This window comes from Bos mutus, chromosome X (assembly GCF_027580195.1).
Source record: "Bos mutus isolate GX-2022 chromosome X, NWIPB_WYAK_1.1, whole genome shotgun sequence".
Lineage (NCBI taxonomy): Eukaryota > Metazoa > Chordata > Mammalia > Artiodactyla > Bovidae > Bos > Bos mutus.
The window spans coordinates 109,767,741-109,789,269 of record NC_091646.1 but is presented as its reverse complement, the minus strand read 5'-3'; the positions used below and the strand labels follow the sequence as shown (position 1 = coordinate 109,789,269).

The 21,529-nt window shown below is 47.8% G+C and overlaps 1 protein-coding gene across 10 annotated transcripts in view; it reads right to left on the bottom strand.

Moving 5' to 3' along the window:
* The window catches only part of TMEM164 (transmembrane protein 164), a 178,481-nt gene that overhangs the window by 4,749 nt on the left and 152,203 nt on the right, over positions 1 to 21,529 (bottom strand). For all 10 annotated transcript variants that reach the window (XM_070365706.1, XM_070365715.1, XM_014481455.2 and 7 more), the window contains one exon: positions 1,157 to 1,257. In XM_070365706.1, the coding sequence (XP_070221807.1) occupies positions 1,157 to 1,257 (101 nt within the window). The remainder of the gene's footprint in view (positions 1 to 1,156; positions 1,258 to 21,529) is intronic.

Sequence of the window (21,529 nt, the reverse complement as noted above, 5' to 3'; positions counted from 1 at the left end):
AGGAATGGAGTGAACAAAGCCTTCCATGTAGGAGGCATAGCCTGAGTGAGGTCTGGAGGTGAGACTGAGCATGGTATGTGTGGTGACATGGAGACACTGACTCCTGTGGAATCGAGGAGTCACAGTGGAGACAGGTGTGAAGGTAAGGGCGTGATGGTCATACTGCTTCTGAGAGCACAGGAAGTAACCGTGCTACTGGCAAGGAGCTCAAACTACCCCCAGGCCAACCGGAACAGAGCGACACACCAGGGTGGGGAAGAGAAGATGACTGCTTCGACCAAGGCACTGGTGACATCGGTTGCGTGCCCTAGTCCAGCCAGGCCCCGCAAGGCTCCACACGGCCAACGGTACATTTAATGCTGCTCGCACACAAAACCGGATATGCCACTCCTGCCCCGAGGACGGCCACGACAGCTGCCTTCCAAAGTCCTTCAAGCCCATTCTCCTTAAAAACAAGTCTTCACCACCTCTCAAGAGAGGTGGAGGGTTTGTGCCCATTTCACAGATGGGTGGAGAACACGCTGCCCTGAAGGATAACGTGACTCACCCAGAGCAGTGGCAGAACCAGAACATGAACTTGGGTCTCCCTACCCAAGCCCCAGCCTACTGCTACTCACTTTGCCACCAATAGATACACCACCCGGGCACCGAGCAATCCTGGGCTCTGGATAACTCAACTACTGAGTCCAGCTATCAGCCACACTCCAGGTAGGTCTGAACATCCCAGAAGGCTACGGGGGTCAGCCGACACCACACTTCCACTGGCCACGCAGCTTTGGGCCTGATGGTAGGCCTAGAATGGACCCAAGGTCAGAAGCCTCCCCCAAGGCCAGGGTCAGGGCCCTGCCTCCCACACAGGCCACAGCAAACCACTGTCCAGTGCAGCTCACTATTTCCGACCCAAGTGGCCATGAGTGAAGGGCCTCCTTGCCTCTCCAGGGATGAAAGAAAGTCATTACTGAAGGATTCAGAAAGCTCTTTGGAGAGGCCAAAGCTGTGGATTGTAAATCAGCAACCCAGACACAACAATCTGACAGTGTGGCCTTTGGCATCTTGTATTTTCAAAACAAAACGATATACCAGCGCCAACCAGGATTATCAAGATTTATGAAGAACTCCAAACAGAAGGGATAGAATGGGATAGAACCAAGCTTACCAGGCCCAGGATCTGCAAGATGCTGAAGTGGTAGAAGAACATGAGGCCAGTTGAGAGAAGGGCCCACCGGAAACTGCTGAGGGGCTCCGGGGTGTAAGCACCTGGAGAAAAGGGGACATGGTGAGACAGCAGGGGTGGGGACCCTTCTCCCTCACCCCCCGAGGGTGCAGGTGCTGAGGCCATAGCCGCCATCTGCTGTTTTACCCACTTCCGCTGCCTGCGACAGCTGCTCAATAGACAGCCCCACTGATTAGCTGGGTGACTCTTATCACCTCTTCCCAACCTCTGTTCTGCCACGTAATGCTGGGGCCATTCTAGAGAGGATTTTTTTTTAACTTCTGTTATAATAGTAACAAAGTTGGCCCTTTGTATCTACAGATTCCACATCCCCAGGTTCCACCAACTGGACTGGTCCATGGTTGGTTGATCTTGCAGGTTCCACAACTGCAGATGCAGACAGCCAAGTGTGTTACACCATTTTATGTGAGGTGCTTGAGCATCCTTGCATTTTCGTATCTGCAGGGGTCCTGGAACCAGTTCCCCTCAGATACTGAGGGACAACTGCACATGCTCACTAAAGGAAATGTCGAAAATGTTAAAAAGGTAGAAATGGGATGGAGGAAAAGAATACACCCCCAACACTCTACTAGCTGAATGCGACCACTGCTAGAATCTGGTGTGTCTCCTTTGTTCTTTTTGCCTTGAGAGTTTCTTTTCTTTCTTCTTCTGATTACTGATTGGAATTTTACTGTATACATAATTGCACAGCCTTCATTTTCACCTTTATTCTAATCAGTCCCTCATGTTTCTAAAGAGAAGCATCATTGAGGAAGTGTGGCATGGTGGCTGAGCATGCTAACTTTGATGTCACACAGATTTGGTTTCAAACCTGGATGCTACCACTTACTGCCTGCTTGACCCAGGATATGTTCTTTAAACTCCGTGTTCCTCACTTTACTTGTCTGTAAAATGGGGCTACTTCCGAGAGTAGTTGTGAGGAGTAAAGGAAAGAATATGTTAAGAGCTCTCAGTATGGAATCTGGTGCAATGAAAGTGTTCAGTATGTGTCAGGTACTGTTATTATTGCATTGTTGTTATTATCATTCAGTTCAGTTCAGTTCAGCTCAGTCGCTCAGTCATGTCCGACTCTTTGCGACCCCATGAATCGCAGCACGCCAGGCCTCCCTGTCCATCACCAACTCCCGGAGTTCACTCAGACTCACGTCCATCAAGTCAGTGATGCCATCCAGCCATCTCATCCTCTGTCGTCCCCTTCTCCTCCTGCCCCCAATCCCTCCCACCATCAGAGTCTTTTCCAATGAGTGAACTCTTCACATGAGGTGGCCAAAGTACTGGAGTTTCAGCTTTAGCATCATTCCTTCCAAAGAAATCCCAGGGCTGATCTCCTTCAGAATGGACTGGTTGGATCTCCTTGCAGTCCAAGGGACTCTCAAGAGCCTTCTCCCAACACCACAGTTCAAAAGCATCAATTCTTCGGTGCTCAGCCTTCCTCACAGTCCAACTTTCACATCCATACATGACCACAGGAAAAACCATAGCCTTGACTAGACGGACCTTTGTTGGCAAAGTAATGTCTCTGCTTTTGAATATGCTATCTAGGTTGGTCATAACTTTCCTTCCAAGGAGTAAGCGTCTTTTAATTTCATGGCTGCCGTCACCATCTGCAGTGATTTTGGAGCCCCCAAAAATAAAGTCTGACACTGTTTCCCCATCTATTTCCCATGAAGTGATGGGACCAGATGCCATGATCTTCGTTTTCTGAATGTTGAGCTTTAAGCCAACTTTTTCACTCTCCACTTTCACTTTCATCAAGAGGCTTTTTAGTTCCTCTTCACTTTCTGCCATAAGGGTGGTGTCATCTGCATATCTGAGGTTATTGATATTTCTCCCAGCAATCTTGATTCCATCCAGCTTGTGCTTCTTCCAGCCCAGCATTTCTCATGACGTACTCTGCATATAAGTTCAATAAGCAGGGTGACAATATACAGCCGTATCATCTTTCAGGATTTGAAATAGCTTAACTGGAATTCCATCACCTCCACTAGCTTTGTTCATAGTGATACTTTCTAAGGCCCACTTGACTTCACATTTCAGGATGTCTGGCTCTAGGTCAGTGATCACACCATTGTGATTATCTTGGTCATGAAGATCTTTTTTGTACAGTTCTTCTGTGTATTCCTGCCACCTCTTAAGAATGTGCCATATCCAGTTATCATGCCATATTCAATTATCATGCCATTTCCTGCTCTCCCACTGGAACAGCAAAAATTATGTATTTGTCCTCTACCATCACTCAGAACTCCCATCCCAGTAGGCTTGGGTATATGCTAGACCTTTCAGAGTAGGGAATGGCTCATAGAATGTTCTGGGTGCAGGCATCCTATAATGGGGGTGCTCCGCAATGAAAGAAACATGGAATGCTCATCTCAAGCAAGTAGGCAGCAATAGGAGGAGGAGTATTTTCCCAAGTCAGTCTTTCACAGATCCATCCACTTATTCACCAATTATTAGACACCTATTATATTCCAAGCCCTGTGCCAAGCATTGGTGATAGGAACATAAAGGAGGTGGGCTCCCTGCTGCCTCAGACTCATGATCTGGTGGAGGCGGCAGACAAGCTAGGCAACTGTGAGAAGCTGGAGTGATGACCCGGGTCTGTGCCACGTATAATGGGGGGATGGAACTCAGCTTGGCAGAGGGGGCACAGAGCTGAGTCCTACAGGACAAATGGTACTAAAAGAGGGGTCTAGGAAAGCAGACATTTCTGCTGCTGCTGCTAAGTCGCTTCAGTCGTGTCCAAGTCTGTGCAACCCCATAGACAGCAGCCCACCAGGCTCCCCCGTCCCTGGGATTCTCCAGGCAAGAACACTGGAGTGGGTTGCCATTGCCTTCTCCAATGCATGAAAGTGAAGTCACTCAGTCGTGTCCGACTCTTAGCAACCCCATGGACTGCAGCCCACCAGGCTCCTCCGTCCATGGGATTTTCCAGGCAAGAGTACTGGAGTGGGTTGCCATTGCCTTCTCCAAGACATTTCTGGGAGTGAGCCAATTCACAGAACTATGGGGAAGCACTGAGACTACAGAGGCCAGTGTGATGGGGCAGTGAGCAGGAATAGGCCTCAGAGGTTCGGAGGGTTAGGCTGCTTCCAGCTGGGCCACATAGGACCTTAGGAGCCGTGCTGAGGGCTTTGGGCTTCATTTTGTGCTGCAGGGTCATGACACTAAATGCCTGAAGCCTCAGGCAGGCAATTAACTGGGAGCACGGGAGTGACTGGGGACAATGAGCCATCAGGGATACTGGAGACCAGCCAACTGGAAAGGCCAGACCCTTTCTGAAGAGGGCAGTCCCCACTCAGCACCACCCAGTCCCTGCCCTACGGAGACCTGGGCCCAGAGCTGACTGTGTTTTCACTTTTGCATGAAAAGCTAGAAGTGGGGCACTTTCATACGGAATTTCCTGATTTTTAAATGTTGGCAAATAATTCAAAATGTTTTAAGAATGCTCAACGGACCAAACAAAACATGTCTTCTTGGACGGCTTTCAGCCCAGGGGTGGCCAGCTTCAAGCTCTGCTGCAGAGCCACAGAAAGCAGAAGAGAGTGTCTGAAGCAGGAAAGTGAGGTTGATCATACGTGTGCTTGAAAAAGACGACCCTGGCCTCGGTGTAAGGGATGGGCTAGGATAGACGGGACAACCGAGAGAGAGAGAGCTTCCGGAGCCCAAAGACGGAGCAGGGTGGATAGCTTTGAACATAACAACAGTGGCCCTGGCTTCTAGCTGGGCATCACTGGGTTGATGGTGCCACTTGCTGTGATGGAGAAGAAGAAAAGGCAGATTTTGTAGACAAGGTGGAGAAATGAGGCCAATTTTAGACATGTTCGAGTTGAGGCATCCATGAAATACCCCAGTGAAAGTGTCTCTTGGGCTGTATGCACTCTGGGAAATACAGCATGACGGGGGTGGCACTGTGGGCACTGGAGCTGGGCAGACATGGGTTCTCAAATCCTGGCTCTGGTTGCTTAGCGACCTCAGGGTCGTGGGCCAGCCGCTGTATCTCAAACTCAATTTCACTCATCTACAAAAGAGGGTGCTGTGGCCTACTTCACAGATCATTTAAGCCATGATTGGAGTGCCATATCTGGGATTTAACAAACGCTGATTATTTTCATCATGATATGAACTGCAATCTCAGTGAAAAGGATAGGATGGAGCATCCAGCCACAGGTGTCATGAGCACAGGACGGTAACTAAAGTCACAGGAGCCTAAATAGACAGAGCAAGGAAGAAGACCAGAGGCAGAACACCACCGTGGGGAGGGGGAGGAGCGGAGACAGGGCGACAGAAGCCTGCTGGGTCTTCTGGGGAAGAAGCTCAGGCTTGCTCCGTGAACAAGGTACAGGATCACTGCACACCTGAGGCAGAAAGCCCTTTGCGAGTGTCGGAGTCATCTGTCCACTTTATAGATGGACAAACTGAGGCCAAGAGACAGGCAGCACCACAGCCAATGTCAACAGCAGAGTACTGGGCTCTCAGACATGCCAAGGGACTCAATGCCCTCACTGCCGCCTCTCCAGCCCTCCACCACACCACACTGTCCCAGCTCTTTGTCTACCCATCTAGATGAGGGCCTCAGAGTTGAGGACCGAGTGGGATCCTTTCTGAGTTCCTAGCATCTAGCACAGCCCTTGGAATGCACTTACACTGGGTGCGTTTTCCTGTCTACTGAATGAGTGGGAACTCAGCCCTGTGTTTTCATCCTGGCTGTTGAGGACATGAAAGGGAAGAGGGAACCTGGAGGATCCACAGGTGCTTAGAACCCCGCTGAGCAGGTTTTCCCAGGTATCCCTTCCCTCCAGCCTCTGCTTGGCTCCCCTTGGTGGCATCTGGGCAGTAGTGACAACCCCGTGAGTGGTGGCTGGGGGGAAGGGGGGACAGGAAGGACCAGACAGGGAAGTATCCTCAGCCACGCTTCAGCAACCCTCCCCTGTCCTCCCCTAAAGGCCCTGTCCCCTGTCCCACCCTATGGTAAGGGGTGGGGGGGAGGAGCACTCAGATACTGCCAGGGGGTCACGTGTCTCAGTGCTCTTACTGCCTCTAGTTCAAACCCCGACTTGAATACCATTCATTCTGTGTTGCATCATCCATCTCTAAAGGCTGACAACCGAAGAATAGATGCTTTTGAACTGTGGTGCTGGAGAAGACTCTTGAGAGTCCCTTGGACTGCAAGGAGATCAAACCAGTCAGTCCTAAAGGAAATCAATCTTGAATATTTATTGGAAGGACTGATACTGAAACTCCAATACTTTGGCCACCCGATGGGAAGAGCCGACTCACTGGAAAAGACCCTGATGCTGGGAAAGATTGAAGGCAGAAGAAGGGGATGACTGCAGATGATGATTGGATGGCATTACTGATTCAGTGGACAGGAGTTTGAGCAAGCTCCGAAATGATGAAGAACAGGAAGCCTGGTGTGCTGCAGTCCATGGGGTCACAAAGAGTTGGACGCGACTGAATGACTGAACAAAATCCATCTCAAGTCAGACTATCAGGTCTCTGAGGGGCGGGCAGTTTCTGAATCACCACTTCACCTCCAGCACCAGATATACAGTAAGCACTCAAAAAACCATCGCTGCTGCAGAAAAGGGTGGTACAGACTTTCTGGAGCACCTATAAAGTCTAAGCCTTTTGGCTCAACAATGTTACTTTGTGGACTGCTGTCGAATACCTCCAACACCCAGCAAACAGCCTTTATTTACACAACGATGTTTACACTTGCACTATGTACTGCACTGGGACACTGGAAACAAACCAATGGGGGAGAGAAGTAAATTCTGGTGCCTCAATACTATGCAATAGTCACTGCCACTCAAATGACAACCAAACTGTATCCCTGTGCAGAAAAGTCCCCAGCTCGCGATGCCAAGTGTAAGTGACAGAACCAAACAGTATGTCAATGATGGGAAAGGTGGCTTAGTGGTTTAAAACAAAGGCCTTACGGTCAGACAGCCTTGGGTGTGAGTCCTGCCTCTGTCATGGCCTAGAGTGGTGACCGTGAGCAAATTGCACCACCCCTCTAAGCCTGTTTCCTGTAGTAACGTCTGTCTCTCGGGGCTGCTGAGTGGAGTAAGAAATATAAAAAAGTAAACACAGCAGCTAGGCTGGCACACAGATGGCAGCTGCTATTTTTATCATGGCAACCACAGCCATCCAAAATCTCATAAAAGACTGGAAGACAAGGAATCTTGTAAAGAGGTGAGCTTTTTCTATAAAGGGGGACTTTGACTGTGGTTTCCTCTGCCTTTTCACTGCTGATGGATTTTTTCACTGCAAAGGTGATCAAATATTCAATTTCTTTAAAAAAGAAGAAAAAGAGAGAGCACCGTGAGAACAGATGACCCAGTCTACACAGATACATGCAAATTGTATACAAACACACATCATTCCTTTTTTATATACCTGGATGTGGCCCCTGGGAAAATCTCAGTGAAAAACCAGTTTTCTTTTAAGGGAAAATAGAAACTTAAGCACTTTCAGAAAAATTAAACACATAAAACTTTTTTTTAAACTTTTAAGAAAAAATAAATGTGACATTTGCTGCTAGCATCTTCTATCCCAGGAGGATAGAAGCATTTCAGCTCTAAAGGTAGGGGGAAACCGAGATAATAGCTTTTTCTGAAATCGATTTCTGCCAGAAGGAAGCTTTATGAGCGCTGGGAGAGATGTCAATGTGCACCAGCAGCCATGACAGACCCCCAGAGGCCTCTCCCAAGGGTCTGTTCTCTAATCCTCTAATCCCAGATGGGAAGGCCTTACACCAAGGAGATGAGACAGGGCAAGGCGGCATCCTATTCACCAATCTTCTTCCCACTGCATTCAACTCATTCACTTTTACATGTTATCCATTCATTCAACATGGACTGGGTACATGTTGGGCAGACTCCATGCTAGGCAGTGGGGATACGGAGGCACAGGTAGGCCTATGAGCAATGAGACAGCATGATAAGTTATGCCTTGTGTGTGCATGCTCAGTCATGTCTGACTCTTTGCAGCCCCAGGCTCCTCTGTCCATGGAATTTTGCAGGCAAGAATACCGGAGTGGGTTGCATTTCCTCCTCCAAGGGATCTTCCCAACCTAGGGATCGAACCTGCGTCTCTTGCATCAACAGGTGAGTTCTTTTTACCACTAGTGCCACCTGGCAAGCCCAATAAGGTCAGCACCACTAAGTAATGGGCACCCTGAGGTAAAGGAGCTGGAGAAGATAACAGTTGGGGTGAGTTTTGAAGAACAAGGAGGAGATGAGGACAGGAGCTTAAATGAAGGAAAGAACATTCCAGGCAGCGAGTACAACCTGGGAAAAGGTGTGGAGACATGGAACAGCATGCTGTTTGCATGGAATCCCAAGCAGGTCTGTGTTGCTGGAGCATCAAGTGGGAGGGGGACATGTGCCAAGAAATGAAACTGGAGAGACAGGCAAGAGGGCTCAGGTCATGAAGAGCCTTGTCTGCTGTGCCCAGGAACTTGGCCTTTATCCTTTACACAAGAAGAAGCCACTGAGAGGTTTGAAACAGGCAAATGCAAGCTCAGATTTCGGTTTCAGCTAGCTTGACTGCTCTGGCAGAAGTGTGGATGATGGGCAGGAGAAGGATAAGACTGAAGACCAGGTTGGGTGCCACTGCAGAGACGGATGACTTGGCGATTTGTTGGACATGGAGGAGGTTTCTAGGGTGACCCTCTAGGTCAATGAGTTCAACAACAGAGGAATCGATTTAGGGGGGAGGAGAGCTCAGGCTGGGGGCATGCTGACACTGAATGCCTACAGGGTACCCCAGGTCTAGAGCTCAGGAGAGGGAGATGGCCTGCAAACAGAGCTTGGGGTATGGGTAAGATCAACAAGGAAGAGTACACAGAATGAGATTAAAGCACCAGGACAGAGCCTGAAGAACACCAATACACAGAAGATGGTCTTCTGTCAGGAGAAAGAAGATCCATGAGAAGACAGGACTGAAGACAAGATTAAAGACTGTAACAAGCCACATGTGGCAATTTCCATTTAAATGGATAAAGATGAAGTAAAATTAGAACTGATTCCTCAGTAGCACTAGTCACATTCAAGTGCTTGATAACCACACATGGTTAGTGGCTACCATACTGGACAGGGAAGAGATAGAACATTCCCATCATCACAGAAAACTGCTGGGAACACACTTCTCTACAGAGTGCAATAAATACAACTATTTCCACTGGGTTTGGCAACATGCTGATCCCTGGTGATCTTTGCTGGAGCAATTTTGGGAAAGTAGTGAGGCATGAGCTGAGTGGTAAAAGACTGAAGAAAAGGCTTCCATGTACATACGGTAAGGAAGAGAATGCCAGGAAAAGGGAACAGGATATGCAAAGTTACAGAGAAATCATTAGCCACACTCCCAGTGTCTCAATCAATTCTCTGAATGACCCTTTCACATCCTTTTGCTCTTTCATGATCTACCACTTGACACAAGGACCCTGCTTCATCTCTAGTACTGTAAAGCAGTCATTGTTTTTTTTCCTTGGGCTCATACAAGAAAGAGGGTGTGCCAAGTTGCTACAGTCGTGTCCAACTCTTTGTGACCCTGTGGACTGTAGCCCACCAGGCTCCTCTGTCCATGGGATTCTCCAGGCCAGAATAGTGGAGTGCGTTGCTATGCCCTCCTCCAGGGCATCTTCCCGACCCAGGGGTGCAACTGTAGTTTCTTCCATCTGCACTGCAGGAGTAGGAAACGTCTGTCTTTGCATTGTTGTCTCCAGACCATTGACCTTCCTTTCTCCCGAAAACCCCACAACCACCATACTGTACCAACCACCAACTACCCTTCCCTTTTCCAGCTGCCTACAGACGTACAGGTCATGGCTCTCAATATTCCTCAAGGATATTAGTACCTAGCTTAGCACCCCTCTCTCTAAAAACACTACTGCCATAGCTCTTGATCATTTCAGTATGTATCTAATAGGAACCCTCACCTCTCAGCTCCCCTCCTCAATGATTTTGTTCCCATCTCACCTCAGCCAGTCATTCTCAAGGTCATGCCTGAGATCGGATAATTATGAATACCTGTAGCCCCTCATTAAGTCAAGTATTCCCTCTCCACCCACCACTTATGTCTTTCCAGCTGACCCCCTTTGACCCGCTGGAGTCTGTGGTCCATGGGTCCTGCCATCTTTTTTGCTGTCCCTCACAGTTCCTTCTCTCCTGCATTTCCATGGCCCACCACTTGAATGATCCCTGCCCTACATCTCTGATGGCACGGCAACTCTCATTATGCCTGTACTCATCTTGAAAAATCCCCAGCCCGGCTTAGGTCAGTCCCAACCTGCTCTTCTTCCTTGCCAGTTCAATCTGGCTGGAGAAAAAACAGTGCTGGCTGTTCTCACTTGAGTTTCGTGATCACACACACCTGGAGTGCATCTTCCGTGTTGCCAGGCAATTATACTGCACTCCCCCAGCCCATTCACTCCCTCAGGTCACAATTTAATATTGTCTCCTCGCTTCAATACTTGTATCCCATCCTCACTCTCAGATGAGGACCCCGATTCCTACTTCACTGAGAAAAAAGAAATCAGACAAAAATTCCCATAAGCACTCATGATCACATCTAAGCACATATCCACATCAGTACCCAATGTGCTCTGCCTTCACCCTGTTCCCATGGATGAACTGCCCAGGATCCTGCCCAAGGCAGGCCTTCCCTTTTGTATCCCAATGCCATCCACTCTTGCCTCCTCAATATTTCCCCCAAAACTCTTTCCTCTTTCTCTTATATCGAGTTCCTCCTCTCTACTGGATTATTCCCATTAGCATATAAACTAAACACACGTAACTAACGGCTCCCATTCTAAAACAAACCCACACACACGTGACCTCACTTCGCCCCTGCACATTCCATTCCTCTGCTCATCTTTACAGCAAAACTCCTTGAGAGAATTCTCCACACCTCCCCTGATATGGTAGCCACTACCATGCATGGCTAGTCAACATTTGAGATTGGGCTAGTCTGAACTGAGTTGTGCTATTAGTGTAAAAAACACTACCAGATTTCAAAGGATGTAAAATATCCCAGTAATGATTTTACAGATTATTCAGGAAGGGTAATATTTTAGATATAGTGGGTTAAATATCAGTTACATTATTAAAATTAATTTCACCCATTTCTTTTACCTTTCTTTAGTGTGACTACAAGGAAATTTGATATCACTTATGTTGCTACCAAGCTTTTACTGGACAGCACTTGTCTATACTGCCATGTCTCCAATTCCTCTCTTGCAGGTCTCTCTCAACCTGAGGTAATCAGACTTCCGCATCTACCTCCCCATTCCCACCCACCCCACCTCCACTGCACCAAAACAGGTCCTGTCCAGGTCACAAATAACCTTTCCATTGCTAAATGCAATGGCCAATTCTCAGGCCTCATCTTAGGCACCCTCTGTGTCTTGCAACATTCTTCACTTGGCTTCTGGGATGCTGCTGTCTTAGCTCCCCCCCACTCCTGCCTTACAGCCCGCTTCCTCTCGATCTCTGTCACTGCTTCCTCCTCAGCTCCTTGACCTCTAAATGATGGAGAGAACCAGGCTGCAGAACTCAAGAGCTTTTCTATTCTCTACAGACTTTCATTCCCTGGGTTATGTCAACCAATCGCATGGGCTTTAATACCTGCTGATGACTCCAACGTTTTCATCTCAGTCTGGACCGCTGCCTTGAACTCCAGGCTCACACAGCTCACAGTCTGCTCACTATCTGCACTTGGATATCTAAGTGGGCGTCTTTCTCTTAAACCCAGCTTTTGATTTTGGCTTCTATGGTAGATCGTTACAGCACTGGTTTCCAGTATCCACACCCTTATGAATTCCTTTCCCACACTGATTTGGCCATATGGCCCATCTGGCTAAGCCAGGCAACTTGCTTTGATCAATGGGACTTCAAAAAGATGGGATCAGGGGCTTGATAAGTTCTCATGCACTGGGGCTTGCCCTCTTGGAATGCTGCCTGAGACCCCCATGTCATGAAATGCCTCGTCAATAGAGAGGCCCAGCCATTCCAACTATACCAGTTGAGTCCAGGCAGGACCAGTAAGTAGAAAAAAAAATGTTTTAGCTCAGGCAGCTATAGCAAAATACCATAAACTGGGTAGCTTAAACATTAGAAATTTCTTTCTCACAGTTCTGGAGGCTGCAGGTCTAGGATCAAGGCCCCAGTAGACTTGTTTGGTGAGAACCCACTTCTCTGTTCACAGACAGACAACTTTTGGCTGTGTTCTCACATGGCAGAAGGAGCTAGGGAACTCTATGGCTTCTTCTCATCACAGCACTAATCACAATTGTGAAAGCCCCACCCCTATGACCTCATCCAACCCTAATTATGTTCCAAAGACTCCCCCCTCCAAAATACCATCACACTGGGGGGTTAGGACTTCAACATATGAATTTCAGGGTTGGACATACATATTAAGTCCATGACAAAGAATTACTCAGTTAACTTACACAACGGTGAAAAATAATAAGTCATTGTTTTAAGCTACTAAGTGTGGGGCATACTATACAACACTAGGTCACTGAAGAGCACTCCCACCTCTCCAAAAAAGCAATAAACAAGCACAAACCCCCTTCTCCTAGCCTTCCTTATCTTCATAAATGGCAATCTATTTAAGCTACTCAAGTCAAAAACCTTAGAGTTATCTGTGAGTCCTCTCTCTCACATCCCACATCTGATCCATCAGCAAATCCTGCTGGCTCTACCTTCTGTATGTATCTGGAATCCATTGAGTTTTCTCCACCTCTACTGTTAGTGCTCAAGCCACTGGCATCTCCTTCCTCTTTTATTACAAACATTACTTACAGATCTCCCCACTTCTACTCTGTGCCCTTACAGGATAGTAAAATTTCAGCATAGCAACTAGGTGATCCCTTGAAATACGAACTCAGATCATGTCAGTCCTCTGCTCAAAATCCTCCAATGGCCTCCCATTTCCCTAAGAAGAAAATGGCAACTTCTTAATGGTCTGTGAGACCCTAGACAGGATTTGTCCCTCACCTATATCAACTCTCTGACCTCCTCTCCTATTACTTTCCCCTTCCTTCATATGGCTCTAGACACACTGACCAACTTGCTATTGCTAGAATACTCTAGAAAGACTCCTGTCTCTGGGTCTTTACACTCATTATTACTTTCTCTGCTTTGTATACTCTTCCAGATATCCAGAAACCTGCAAGCCTTTGCTCCAATGTCATATTCTCAGCATGGCCGTCCTTCACGCTCCCCACCCACTCAGCAGCACTGTGCCCCTTACTTGCTTGAACTCTGCCTCTATACACTTATAACATCATCTGACTTGCTATATATTTTACTTATTGCTATTTATTTCTTTACTGTCTCCTCCCACAAAAGAATGTAAGCTCTGTGAAAGCAAGAATATGTATTCTTTTACTCGCTGCTTTATCCCCACAAGTGCCTAACACCAAGTAGGGGGTTCAACTCCTATTTGCTGAATGAGGCAAGTGGCCCAGTATCTTCAAGAACTTTATATTGTTGAGTCTCAATGGACTATCAAGTGGAGACAGAGGCATAAATAGGAGATGAGGGCCAGTTCTTTAAGAAGTCTTTTTGCAACACTGGAGAAGGGAATGGCAACCCACTCCAGTATTCTTGCCTGGAAAATCCCATGGACAGAAGAGCCTGGCAGGATACAGTCCATGGGGTCTCAAAGAGTTGGACATGACTGAGCAGCTTCCACTTTGCAACATTAGATATACTGAATTTTACAAATCACCTTGAGATCCAGTTAAACGGTGGGCTCTGAGGCAGTCTGGGGTAGGGGCTGGAGACTCTGCATTTCTAACTGGCTCCCAGGTGCTGCTGGTCCTCAGACTATATTTTACATGGTAATGGACAGGGCTCCTCATCTGGCTGCTGATTGAAATAGGGTGAGATAAGAGGCAGGGAGACCAGTATTGAAGCTGTTGTAATAGACCAAGTCAAGGATGATCAGATCTGAACTAAATAAAACAGGAGGTGTGTTATGTACTAAGTTGCTTCAGTTGTGTCCAACTCTTTGCAATGCTATGGACTGTAGCCCGCCAGGCTCCTCTGTCCATGGATTTCCTAGGCAAGAATACTGGAGTGGGTTGCCATTTCCTTCTCCAGAGGATCTTCCTGACCCAGGGATTGAATCGCCTCTCCTGTATTGGCAGGTGGGCCCTTTACCACTAGCGCCACCTGGGAAGCCCAAACTAGGAGCAGTAGGAATGAATGTGGGAAATGATCAGATCCAATTGATTGGATTGGATGGGATGACGGTGGTAAAAGGCCAACGATCAGATTTCTGGTGTGGGTGGTGGTACCACTCAGTGGGATGGGGAACATCGGAGAAGATGTAGATTTGGCGATAGGGGATAAAATGACAAGTCTAGTTCCCAACAACAATGCCATGCCACCTTTGCTGCCCTCTAAATGAGAAACCTTCATTTCTTTGCTTTTTTTTTTGGCCACACCGCATGTGGGATCTTAGTTCCCCAATCAGGGATGGAAGCCATGGTCTCTGCATTGGAAGCATGGAGTCTTAACCACTGGACCCCCAGGGAAGTCCCAGAACCTTCACTTTTAGCTTCTGCCATAGTTACCCAGAAGACAGATGATCATGGATGTGTGATTTCCCATCCTTGGCCATTGAGTACAGGCCCAAGTCAGGACTCCCACCATCTGGGCACCAGATCAAATGAATTGTACCCTCTAGACTGCTTAATATAGGGGGAGGTGGAGACTGTCCCTAGTCGGGGGTCCATGTGGAAGGTCAACTTGGTTGACCTTTTTATCCTGAGGGGTTGGAGAGCCCACTCTGGCTAGGCCTCCCCCTCAACTGCCCAGTGGGCCACTTAGCCTACGGTGAAGGCACATAAAGACCCACCTTCACCCATGAGGATCAGAAAACCAGCCCTCTGCCAGAAGCAGAGTGAGGACCCTGAGCTGACAAAGACTTCATGGGGGACCTGACCTAGAAGACAAGCACTGGAGTCCAGAGACCCAGGTCCCAGCTTCTGTTCTTCCCCAGTTGCTGTGTGGATCAAAACCCCTCTAAGCCTCAGAGCCCTGCTGGGGGAAATCAAATTTCAGGCTCTCCATACCTTACAGGAGCATGTAGGGATAGAAAAGCTAAAGGAGCACAGAGGTACTTTAGGGGAAAAGTACTATTTAAACACAAGCCCCACTATGCCTCACACACGTTCTACAGTTAGTACTGGCTGGGTCTCTAGTGAGCTTTCAGCAAGGGGAAGCCAGCTCTTGGATCATTTGATGCAATGAGGCTACACCTTCCATCTGTATCAGAATCCCCTGGAGGGCTTGTTAAAAGGCATCTTTGCTGGGTCCCACCCAGGACTTTCTGATTCAGTAGGTCTGAGATGGGGCCTAGAATCCAGAATCTGCATTCGCATTTCTAATACATTCTCTAATTAGGCTGCTAGTCCCAGGACCACAATGCAAGAGACATGGGCTTCCCCACTGTCTCAGCAGTAAAGAATCCACCTGCAAGTCTGGAGCTGCAGGAGACATGGGTTCGATCCCTGGATCGGGAAGATCCCCTGGAAGAAGGCATGGCAACACAGAATACTCCAGTATTTTTGCCTGGGAAATCCCAAGGACAGAGGAGACTGGCAGGCTGCAGTCCATGGGGTCGCAAAGAATAGGACACGACTGAGTGCCTAAACAAGAAGAAGAAGCATATCAGGTGATTCTGATGCTAAGTCTTCCAACCACTCTGCCTTAGGAGGAATTCTGGAGCTGGAAGACGTACCAAGAGGTCTAGGGAAAACTACCAGTGTGGGGGGCCATGGTCTGGCCAGATGTGAGGAGCAGTGTCTTCTGGAAGCTGATAAAATTAAGGCAGTAAATACTTGACTTAATCCACTGCTACCACAAAGCACTCCTGAGCCCCAAATACTTCCTTTTCAGCAGGGAAAGTCTCACAGTCTTCAGAAACTCACCTACCCACCCTCCTCCACAGGGCTCAACCCAGGGCCAATTTCTCAAATTCCCCACTCTTCCCTCACCCAAAACCCCCCTCAGGAGACTTCAGAATCCACCCGAATCCCTTAGCCCCTTCCCTGCCTCTCACCCCATCAGCCAAGTGGAACTGAGAAGCCAGTGAAAGAGAAATTTCCCAGCATCCTAAAGCTAGACAGACAAGCAGGGTAGTGAGCTAACCTGGGGTAAGGAAGAAACAAAGGGCACCACCTGGAACTGAGGGTGGTGTGAAAACCTGGGGACATAACAGGCCAAAGCGCTCTTGCTTTAACTGTCCTAGAAGCTAGCACGAGGCTGTATTACAACCCTCACCTTGCAAAAGATAAGTGTAAAGCTCGGATCAAACAACATGGGAGTTCTCACATCCCAGTTTCCTGCGTGTGTGTGCTCAGTCACATCCAACTATTTGAGCCCCATGGACTGTAATCCGCCAGGCTCCTCTGTCTGTGGGATTCGCCAGGCAAGAATACTGGAGTGGGTTGCCAGGCCTTCCTCCTCCAGGGAATTTTCCCAACCTATGGATCAAAACCACATCTCTTATATCTGCTGCATTGACAGGTGGGTTCTTTAGCACTAGCACCACCTGGGAAGCCCTTGGGAAGTCTGAGATGTCCCCAAAGGACATAGGATTCCCTTGGACTTCAAAATAACCTTGTCACTTTGCTTCAAGCCTGAGAGTCCACTGTTCCAAGTCTGAAACAAGAGCGCCCTCTAGTGAAACATATAGGGGTTTCCAAAGAGCCTGAAGGCAGGGCTTGCTAGCTTTCCTGTGCCTGGCTGGGTACATGAAGACACTGACGAATCCCTTCTCAGAACAGTGGTTTACACGCATAAAATAAAAGGCAGAAGGTTACCAAAGAAGTCAATGACATTTAGAGACGATTATCAACATATTTAAACAGATTTGTAATGTATCTTTACTAATGTGTTTAATAATAAAAGCTAGCAGCTACTATAATTTCAAAGTAGTGATGAGCATAAACAGCATTCCGAGCTGTCTGCCACAACTGTAACATGATAGGAAGCCATCTGCGATTGCTAGTGACAACAAAGCCACAGGTAGGACTCATCCCTACATTCATGGGCTGCGTTTCTGCTGGAGGTTTGTGAAAACAAAGGTGTGATTATTTTTCTCATCCAAGTTAATGGATCACTTAATTCCTACTTGTGGATCCCAGGTTAAGAAACCGTGCTTAGATGAAAACTGCCACAGTGAACCAACCAAAGAACCCCCACAAGGATGGAGAAGAGGGAGTTCCCAGAGCGGGGAGTTGTGCCACCAGCCCCACAGGTCCTCAAGCTGGCTGTCATCCAAGCCATCCCCCTGGAAAGCCAGGGAAACCCAAGATGGTGGCCCCACCAGCATCAACTCCCTCTGAACCTGCCACCTGTGCACAGAATGGCCCCTCCACCTCTCCACCCCAAGGAGAGCAGGCTCTTAGGATCCAGAGCAAGAAGCTCTCTATGAGGTGTCAGCACCAAAGCTGCAAGTTCTCTTGCCCAGCCCTGCTGACACTGAGGTGCTAGGTGCCTGCTCAGCTGACATTAAAACAGCCCATTTATATTGTTCCTTGGATGACCCTTCTCTCAACCCAGATGGTCTGCTCCTGCACTCGAGCTGCAGAGTCCTCCTGGAGAAGATTGGGTGACCGGACAGACTAGTACTGGAAGACACAAGGAAATGTTCCGGGGGACCCCTCAGTGCTGGCCACCAACCAGAAGGTTGGAGAAGAGCTACCCTGTCCAACGTAGCAGTAGCTGTTTCCACTGCAATTCAAGTTTGTTAAATGTAGAAATCCCCCAGTCCTAGCTCTTCAGCCGCACTATCCATACTTCATCTGCTCAGGAGACACCTGGAGCTGGTGGCTGCCATGATGAACAGAGTGGATATAGAATATCTCTGTTATCACAGCATATTCCACTGGAAAGCATTGGAACAATCTAGTCTAATCTCCTCCTCCCATTTCCCGCAGCACTTACTCCTACTGTCATTACCCTTCTCAGTCTGCCATCAAGCCCTTTCATCCTCAGCAGCTGTCATCGCCTTGTAAGTCATCCATTTCCCTTTCTCTCGGTGCCTTCCATGCACCCTCTCACAACCAGCCTTCATCTTGGCACCTGAAGGTGCCCAGCCTTAGGCAGAGAGGAAGGGGAGGAGGGGAAAGCGGGGCAGAAGGGCCCTTCCCGTGGCTCTGCAAGGCCCTTCAGCCCTCCTTCCTTAGCACTCTTAACCACCTCCTTCCCATCCCTTCTCCAGTGGCCTTACTTCCCTGGAATCCTCTGAAACAATGAGGCACTCTGGGGTCACCAGTCCTTTCATGACAATTTCTCCTGCCTTAGCTACCAGGAAAACCAGCCACTCATCCTGTTGCTCTGACGATTCCTGCCATCTCCTTACATCCTTCTTCCTGTTTATTTGCAGGCTGATGTCACCAAGGCCTTTTTCTAAGTCCTGATTCTTCCACCTACACAGTCAGCCTGAATCATCTCATCTACTCCCATGTTTACATCTACCACTTTGATACCAAAGATATCGAAGTCCGCCTCCAGCCCAGACTCCCCTGAAGAGCTCCAGAATATTCCACCCAACTGCCTCCTAGACATCTTAGTCTGATGAGCCTAGAAGTACCTTAAACTCAAGTGAACTCATCTTCCTCCTTAGAATATGCTCCTTCTGAGTTCACTCTCCATGAGGGGCACTCAATCCCCCAATCCCACCATGGCTAACCAGACCAATATCCTGAGGCCTCAGAAGACTTCATCCTCTCCCTGGCTCCTATAGCATCTTATTTATAATAAACACTATTAATTTAGCGATCATTAATTTAAATTCAAATAAAACATCTTAATTATCTTCACCTCCTGAAATGATGAAAAGACAAGACTGCCACCTAGTGGCTAAACACAGATTAAACAATTAGATACAGAATTATTAAAAGTATAAGGAACTTTCAGGAAAATGTGCCTTAGGTCGCCTAGGAAAGTCAGACATAGATCCAGAGAGGAGGTAGCTCCTTTGAGCTAATTTGTAGGGGAGGACACAGACTTTGCCAGGCCAAAGTAGAGAAGCTGGTGGGTATATGCAGCGGGGGGTTGGGGGAGGGGAGGTGGGGGCAGCAAGAGTGGAAGCAGGTGGGGCTTTGAAAGTAAGGTAATAGGAGCTGAAGTCTAAGTGATGGGAAATGAGGTCAGAGAGACATGCAAGTGTCAGATTGTGAACAGTCTCGAATGCCCATAAGGGAGGAGTTTGGTCTTTATCCGGCATGAGAATTTGAAGCAGTGGAGACAATTCTAATCAGATTTGCTTTCTTTAGAAAGGTATTCTGGAGACTGGACAGTAGGCAGACTGGGTGGGAGGTAGGGGTGATCAGGGAGGGGGGGCAGGGAGACGAGACAAGAAACAAAGTACTAGTCCCAGCAATGGAGGCTGAGACCCTGCGCTAGGACAGGGGGGGACAGAGAGGAACGTCCACTGCGCAAGCATTTTGAGAATTTGGATCCTCAGAACTTTTGAACTGATTGGTACTGGGGGTGAGGCAGAGGAGGGGATCCAGGAAGCTGGCAGGAATTTGGGCTTCGGCACTAAGATAAGAAGTGGAGGAGGAGCATGGAACTGAGGAGGCTGACCAAAGATACCTCCTCAGGCCTGCAGTCAGAGCTACAGACATGGAATGCCAGGATCACCAAGGCAGGCAGGGCAAAGGAGCCCAAGGAGAAACAGCCAGAGGAGGAGGATAACCAGGACACAGGTGAGGCATGGGATTCAAAGGAGAAGCAGACGTCTAAAAGGAGGGGTGTCGGCAAAGGTAAGTCCACTGACAGACACTCTGCATGGGCAAGGCTGTGGCTTCAGAAGTCAGCAAGGCACAACCTGACCCCAAGAATCCACAGTATACTTGGAAGGTAAGATTTGAATTAACAAGAGGCAATGAAGTGGTTAAAAATAATACCAGCAGCAGTAATAATACCAGAAAAATAGAATATACCACTTACCATGTATCAGGACCTTCACATACGTGAGCTCACTGACCCCGCACAACACACCCACCAATCTCCATTCTACAAATGGAAACGCGTGCAGACGGGTGACGGCACTAGCCCGAGGGCCAGACCAGGATTCGAACCCAGTCCGTCCAAACCTGGCAACTACCTATAGTGGTTTCAAATGCCAGTTTAAGCTCTAGTGCAAGGGTGCTAGCCTCTGTAGTGCCACAAATTCCTTGGGCACTTTGGGGCTCTGGCTCAAAATAAAGCTGCTAAATATAAAATAAAAAGATACAGGGTCATGAAAGAAAACAAAACAGTATCAAAATACAGTTATTAAAATACTTTTAAAATGTTGAGGTAATGATGAAGTGCAAATCATTTTGCAAGTTATCTGAGCGGCTGAAACAAGCAGAAAGTATCCGATTTATATTAACGACAACATGCCAAGGAGTGCAAATGCAACCCAAGGACTGTGGGTTGCTGTGATTCAGAACTGAAGGAAATACTACATTTCAGCTGGAGTTAATGCAAATGAAGATGTGATTCTCCCCCAACCCCCACCCCCCGTATCCAGTATCATGGACCCCATAAGTCTAGTGAACGTGTACAGATTCAATCAGCTCAACACTGCCCTATGAAACTCTTACCGAGTGCTTAGTCCATGGAAAGTGCCCAATAAATGTTAGCTTGTCAGATGTCTAACAGAATATGGCCAATGTGCAGTGTGTGGATATAGTCTTTCATTCAGTCCGGAAATATGAAGAACAAGAGAATAATTCCTGTCCTTGGGGTGATGGGCATGTAAACAGACACTTAAACCAAACCACTAACTTAGCAAAAGAAAAGAAGGGTATTTTTTTAATGACCTTGGAGTAAGGAAGGGCTTTCTAGTCATGGCTCAAAATTCAGAAGCCATGAAATAATAGATACGTTACACAGAAATATAAACATCCTACATGGCAAAACTAAAGCATGAGCAAAGCCACCCTGGTGGCTCAGATGGAGAAGAATCTGCCTGCAATGCAAGAGATCTGGGCTCAATCCCTGGGTTGGGAAGATCCCCTAGAAGAAGACATGGAAACCCACTCCAATATTCTTGTCTGGAGAACCCCCATGAACAGAGGAACCTGGCGGGCTACAGACCACGGGGTCACAAAGAGTCAGAAATGACTGAGCAACTAATACTTTCACTTTAAAGTTATAAAACAGATGACAAAAGTGGGGGAAATATCTGCAGGTGTATTACAAAAGACTAAAGAGCTCCCAAGATTCAATTTTGTATTTAAAAAAAAAAATCAACAAGAGAAGAATGAGCACA